This window comes from Podarcis gaigeae (genome assembly GCF_964106915.1).
Source record: "Podarcis gaigeae genome assembly, chromosome: 1".
In the NCBI taxonomy this organism is placed as follows: Eukaryota; Metazoa; Chordata; class Lepidosauria; order Squamata; family Lacertidae; genus Podarcis; species Podarcis gaigeae.
In genome coordinates this window covers 23,728,322-23,734,895 of record NC_139678.1, presented here as the reverse complement: position 1 = coordinate 23,734,895, position 6,574 = coordinate 23,728,322, and the positions used below count along the sequence as shown (strand labels likewise).

At 47.4% G+C, this 6,574-nt stretch overlaps 1 protein-coding gene across 1 annotated transcript in view; it reads left to right on the top strand.

Moving 5' to 3' along the window:
- The first annotated feature begins 3,201 nt into the window (after positions 1–3,201).
- Positions 3,202–6,574, top strand: part of KCNK13 (potassium two pore domain channel subfamily K member 13) — a 57,743-nt gene continuing 54,370 nt past the window's right edge. The window contains exon 1 of the mRNA XM_083736769.1: positions 3,202–5,749. Within this exon, the coding sequence (XP_083592895.1) occupies positions 5,404–5,749 (346 nt within the window). The 5' untranslated portion in view covers positions 3,202–5,403. The remainder of the gene's footprint in view (positions 5,750–6,574) is intronic.

Sequence of the window (6,574 nt, the reverse complement as noted above, 5' to 3'; positions counted from 1 at the left end):
TTTTGTAGCCCAAGTCTCATCGATTTCAATAGGGCTTAATTCGAAGCCTGCATCTTTAGGATTGAAACAATAGGTTGGTTCAGTCTTAAACTGTGGTTTGGTTTTATGAGTGAGCCTTGAGGTTGCATGCAATTTTGGGGGAGCTGTTCATGCCTGGGAACAAGCCACAGAATTGTTCAGAGCTAATTTGCCGTTGGAAATGAAAACAAATTATGGTACCATCTCCATTCTGGCTCTAGTTAATTGGAGACAGAATGGCAATAGTGTAGGCAAAGTGCAAATTTACTTCATCGAGAAAATTGTAGGGTTCTACTCTTAATAGCTCAAGTATATGGTGTTTACACCTAACAGTTTTTGTGAAGGCGGGTCTCTGCAGAAGAGCATAAAAAGTGGTGAATCAGGCCAAAGGCCTATCTAGCGCAACACTGTCTTTTCCTAACAGTCAAGCAGATGCTTATGGGAAGTCCAGAAGGAGGATATAGACCGTCAAATTTTGGGTACTCCTCAAGCTTTCCAAAGAACAATGGTTGGGTTACCTAGATAGGCACTGCTTTTCAGTCCTAGCATATTGCATTCTGGATATCCTTTTCTAATATATCACAGCCCCTCACTCAACTTTTTCAACCTGAAGGAGCTGAAATGAATGCAAAGAATGCAAATGCAAAGAAGTACTTTCATACTGGTGGTTCATTACCAATACAGGTGTGAAGTGAAAACAGGTAAACCTCAAATATGCAAAGGAACAAGAGTATAGAGTTTATGAAAGCCTTGCAGTAATCAAGAACTCTGTTGAGGAAAATATTATGAAAAGGTATTCATAACCATGCATTATTTCCAACAATGGTAATGTTTGGACTTCTTAATGTAGCTTGATAGCTGAAAATAAAATGCATAGGTCTACCCTCTGACTTCAATTACATGCATATAAAAATTTAGGAATGTTCACAAAAATTGCACTAAACAAGGAATAATGTCAGCTATTCCGCTTTTGTTTTCAGTGTCACGAACAGTAATTAGACTGCCTCCCATTTGAGCCATTTGACTGAGTAGATATAAAGAATTAAGGTTCTCTGTAGTAGTGGCATTGTATATAGGCAATCTCCCAGTACTAAAGATGTTGCCTAGTAACTGTATATTAAGCATTTTGCTTCCTCTTCTAAATTATATTTCTCCCAATATCTATTGTTTTTTACAATAAATTACAGCTTGGATCCAAATAACTGCTTCTGAAAGCAAAAGGACTTCTTCTGTTTGTGGAAGGGCTTTCGATGTACATACCTAAATAATTTTATTTGTATGTCTGCCTTTTTATAGCTAAAGCCGCTAACAACATGAGAAATATCACATAATTACAAACGTAACAAAAGTAGTCTGAACAATAAGTTGTACACAACAAAATTAAACTATTTCCACATAAATCATAATGAGATCTAAAATAAATATACAAAATTATATCTAAAACAGCAACAACCCCTTCTAAACAATACCCCAACCCAAGAGTCTATTCAGCAGTCTCAGCTTTTGTAGTTGGAGTCAGTCAGGGCCCCAGCCTCCTAGGCCAGGTGGGAAAAGGCCTGCAAGGAAGGGAGCAGGTCTTCCAGGACCATCTTCACAGCCAAGATGATCTACTGGCAGGAGGCAGACAATTTTTGTATTCCCCCACTCACATCTGGGTGTGGCAGCAGTTACCCCATCATCTGAAGTAGCTTTCTAGGGGGCCAAGGGGCTACAGAGGGAACCTGGCAAAAATCCCCCCCCCCCTCTTTTGCTGATGGTAATATTTTGTAACCAGGAGTTCTGCTGACAGAGAATTCAGGCCAATGTTTTAAAACTCTTATTTATTGAAATGTATCCGCCACTCTTCCATCCCCTGGTGAGGAAATATGGTAATGGGCCATGTTCACAATATGAGTCCCCTCTTCTGGTATGTAAAGGAACTTCATATTATTAAATGTAGCTATCTTTGATCCCATTTCTATATATATATATATATATATACATATAAAAGCCAAAGTACTGGAGCAGGAAGTTTGTATATGCAATCCTGTAAAGCTTTGTATTCCTGCAACTTTGCAGACAGCTGACATTTGTGAAAAGTCTCTCATAACACATGCTGTGATCCAAACAGGATGGTGAAGAAGAGAGGAAGATGGATTTGGAATAATAGTTACATGCCAAAGTTTGGACCAGAATTTTGCTTATTCCCTCCCTGTCGCTGCTGCTTTTCATATCCTTTGTATTGACATGCAAGGCATTACTTTTGTCTATAAACCACCTTTTGTGCACTGATAGAAAAGCAGAATTATAAGTGTGGTTACTAAATAATTCTTAAATTACCAGTCATTGCTTTTGTGAATAGTCACTGCTTATTTTGCATACACTTAATCTTTAATGTAATTGTCCCAAGCTGTTATTTTCCACATTTCACTCCCATTTAACTTCACTATTTACAGTCCATTCTCTACACCCATGTGCATATAGAGCTACTAATTGAGGATAACAACTACCGGTAGGTAATTTTATTCCCTGGATTTAGCTGCATAAAGGATCTTGATAAGGCCATTATGTGTTCTTTAGCTGTAAAGCCCACAGCTAACATTTTTCTCCTCCTACCTCTCCATTATCTTTCTGTGCTTTATAACTGCTTCTACATTCCTGATACATAGAGCAAAAGCAACAGCCCACAAACCAGTTTGCAAAAATATCGCAGGACTATTATAACTATAGTGATCAAATGAGGGTTTACATCTTGTTGCCCTGATGGCAGCATAAGCGTGGCATAAGCAACACTTCATTGCAGGAAAAAAGTATTTAAAGTAAAAATAATAAAATGAGCATGTGCAGCCATGGATGTGCCTGGCCCATTGCCCTCTTCCTATAAAAAGTTTTTGAAAATTAAAAAAAACCAACTTGGTGGGTCCCTGCACTTTGACCTCAAAGTCTAGCACCACCAATTTTGTGCATCTGGTAAGAGTGGCCTCAAATCCACAAAAGCTTATGCCACAATAAATACTGTGAATAGTGAGAGACTCCAGGTGCCAGCACTTTTCCAAGGTTTGCTTTCCTTGGAATGAAGACCAGTGGAGACTGTGGTGTCTTTAGGATATATGGTTTTATTTGCACATATGTACACCATGAGTATAAGATTGCCCAGTTGGGGGGGCAGGGGCGGCTCACAGCATTAACATCACCAAATATCTTATTTATCCATTAGTCACAGCTTTGGATCCAGCACAGAGCAAGCATGTAAAAAGCTACATTCAAAAGTACATCCTGCATTCCTAAATTAGGGATAACGGAATATGTAATCCGGCCTTGGTCCTGCATACTTGACGGAGCATCTCCACTTCCCTTGGCACTGAGGTCCAGCTCCGAGGGCCTTCTGGCAGTTTCCTCACTGGGGAAAGTGAAGTGACAGGGAACCAGGCAGAGGGCCTTGTCGGTAGTGGCACCCACCCTCCCGTCAGATGTCAAAGAGATAAACAATTATATGACTTTCTGAAGGTAGCCCTGTATGGGGAAGCTTTTAATGGTCTGATGTTTTGCTGTGTTTTTATATTCTGTTGGAAGCTGCCCAGAATGGCTGGGGCAACTCAGTCAGATGGGCTGTGTATAGGTAATAAGTTGTTGTTGTTGTTGTAAGAGCTACTGGTTCCTCATCATTGGTTGGCTTCCAGGTTTATCATGTTGTGAGTGCAAAACCGTGGTGGGGAGGCCACCTTGAGACCTTTGGAGGAAAGTTGGGCTGGAATTGGCAATAACGCATCAAGCAGAGACAGGCAGAAGGCAGAGAGTCTAGCGACCTTTAAAACTGGAGCGTGTCAGCAGCTGAATACAGCAATCTCCCGACTAACTACTGCATTTGTTACATCGTTAAACGAATCGCAGTCCTCCGTTTCCAAGCTGCTGGGAGGCTGGAGGATCCCGGGACTTTACTGGGGGAGAGAAACACGGGCTTGAAGGCACCTGCTCCTGCAGCCTCTCTCAACTCAAAGACCCTCTCGGGCGTAACAAAGGCGCCCCGCAGAAATCTCTCTCGGCCGAATCAGGACCGATCCAGAGACAAGCTGGTCCCCTCGGGGCTCTAGCAGCGCGGAGGCGGAGGCAGGATCCTGCTAAGCTTGTTTTGCCCGCGAGGACCGGCTGCAATAAGGGACGAGATCGCGCCTGGCTGGCCGCGAGTAGCACAGTCCTGCTTGCCTGGGCTTCCCAAGAAGAGCATCTCATCTGGGCATCTCCTTAGGAACATCTCCGCCAGGTGTGAAATGGCACAGGCAACTATCTTCTCCATCCATCCGCGCGGGACCACGGTCAGTCCCCGGAGTCTTTCCCTGCCGCCGCCTGAGTCCAAACAGGGCGAGAAAGGGGTCCGCTTCCTTCCCCAACCCCTCGCCTGCCCCTAGCGCTGCGCGCTCGGAAGAGCAACGAGCTCGGCGTCCGACTTTTCAAGTGGAAGAGGTGGGAAGGCGCAAGGGGGCGAAGCTCTTCCCGCGCCCGGATCAGGTCATTAGAGGAGTTGGCCGCAAGTTCAAGGTCTTGGGGAGGCTGAGCTCCGAGAGCGGCGTCGGAGGGCGGAGCTGCCCTTGCCTTAAACCCCGGCGCAGGTCTTGGGAGCTGCCTAAGGGGGCTGGAGAGGAACACAGGAGGAGGAGGGGGAGAGAAAAAACCCGTCGTGGATTCAGGGTGAAACCGAATAAAAGATGCCGGGGCTGAAACCGTCCCTGATCTACGCTTGGGACAGGTCAGCGCGGGCTGTGTTGGCTCGCTGGAGAGAGAGAAATGCGCTCTGCACATGATCAGAGAAACATTCCCTAGTTCCTATTGAATCACGTCGTGTTTGGCGAGGCTCTCTGCAGAAAGCTGGCTCCGGCGCCGCGCGCACGACGACTCCCAAGAAAGCTGAACTTCGGGGCGGAGTTCGTGTTTTTTCAATCGCGAGCCGGGCCACGTGCTCCGTAGATCCCGGCGGAAAAAGAAACTGGCGGGCGGACCGCGACGAGAACTACCTCTCCAAGGTCTTTAGGAGCGGAGGTTGGGACTGCAAGAGCCCTCGACTGCGAGCGGGCGGTACTACTCGGGAGCAAGCCTCCCAAACACCCACCCAGCCACCCCTCTCTGCCTCGGGTGACCATTGAACTCCATCCAAGGCAGGCTCGTCGGCTCCACGGACGGGACCCCTGCGATGCCCTCGTGGCCTTTCGCTTCGGCGCCCTGCTCTGCCACAGTCTCCTCGGGGAGTCCTGGGGCTCCGCTCGCCGTCGAGGATCGCGTGGTTTGTTGCTGCCGCCGCCGCCAGGCTCTGGAAACCGGCAGCCAGTCCGCCCGCCCGACGAGTTGCCTGCGGCGGATCGCGTGAGATGGGCCGCCTGGGGGCGCACCGGTAGGGCGCGCTGTCGGGCGGAGATGGGGTGCCGCGGGGTGTGCTGCTGCCCCGCGCCCGGCCTGTACGCCTTCAACGAGGACAACGCCCGCTTCGCGCTCCTGGCCGTCCTGATCGTCTCGTACCTGCTGTGCGGCGCGGCCGTCTTCTCGGCCCTCGAGCGGCCCACGGAGCTGCGAGCGCAGGAGAAGTGGCTGGAGAGGCTGGAGAACTTCTCGCTCAGGTTCAACCTCACGCCGGCCGAGCTGCAGGAGCTGCTGCGCGAGTACGAGGGCGCCTACGTGGCCGGCATCCGAATCAACAACACGCTGCCCCGGTGGGATTTCCCGGGGGCTTTTTATTTCGTGAGCACCGTGGTCTCCACCATAGGTAAGTGGGAGAAAGCCGCGGAGGGAAGCGCACGGTCGCGCCTCTTCTCTGCCTGCCTCTCCCTTTTCTCTTCCTCCATTGCCAAGAAAGGGCATCTCTCTCAGGCTTTGAGTTACTTGCGAGCACTTTTCCAAATCAGAAAACACGGTAATGTACGAGGGGGGGGGGGCGAGTAAAAAGCACATGTGCGTTTCACAGTTCAGTGTTGGAAGCTGTGATGGACTGGGTATGCTCTAAAATACATGCCTGTGCTATTGTCATATCTACATGGAGGGGTTTGTGCTTAGAAAAGGATCTCACTTGCATCTCGCTAGGGCAAAGTCAGGCTCACTTTGGGAAGTCCAATTTTAATGCCTCTGCATTGGCAATGCAAGTCAATTTTCCAGTAACTCTTCCTTCCTTCCTTCCTTCCTTCCTTCCTTCCTTCCTTCCTTCCTTCTCTCTAGGCTCTGTCCACCTGCTGTATGTTTTGCTTTTTTATAATATTTCCCTGAAGTACCACCAAGCTCCTTTATTCCTTTATTAACTGTACGTTAGCAATGACTAGTTTGATCCGTTTTCATTGTTGGTTCTGTTTTTGCCTTTGTGCATGAACTTTAGTTCAGCTGCCTAGAGGTGTGAAACCTGTGAAAACGTTCCGGGGGGGAGGGGGCGTGTTACATGAGAAATGGATTTGTTCAGATGTTTATAACTACATTTTATTTTTGCATTGTTTTATATTATTGAGACCATATGTGGAGAGGCCCAGGATATAAATCCTCCAAAATATATTTCCCATCCCAAGCATTTGAAAATATTTTTCCTTGACGAGCTGTGTTATGATAT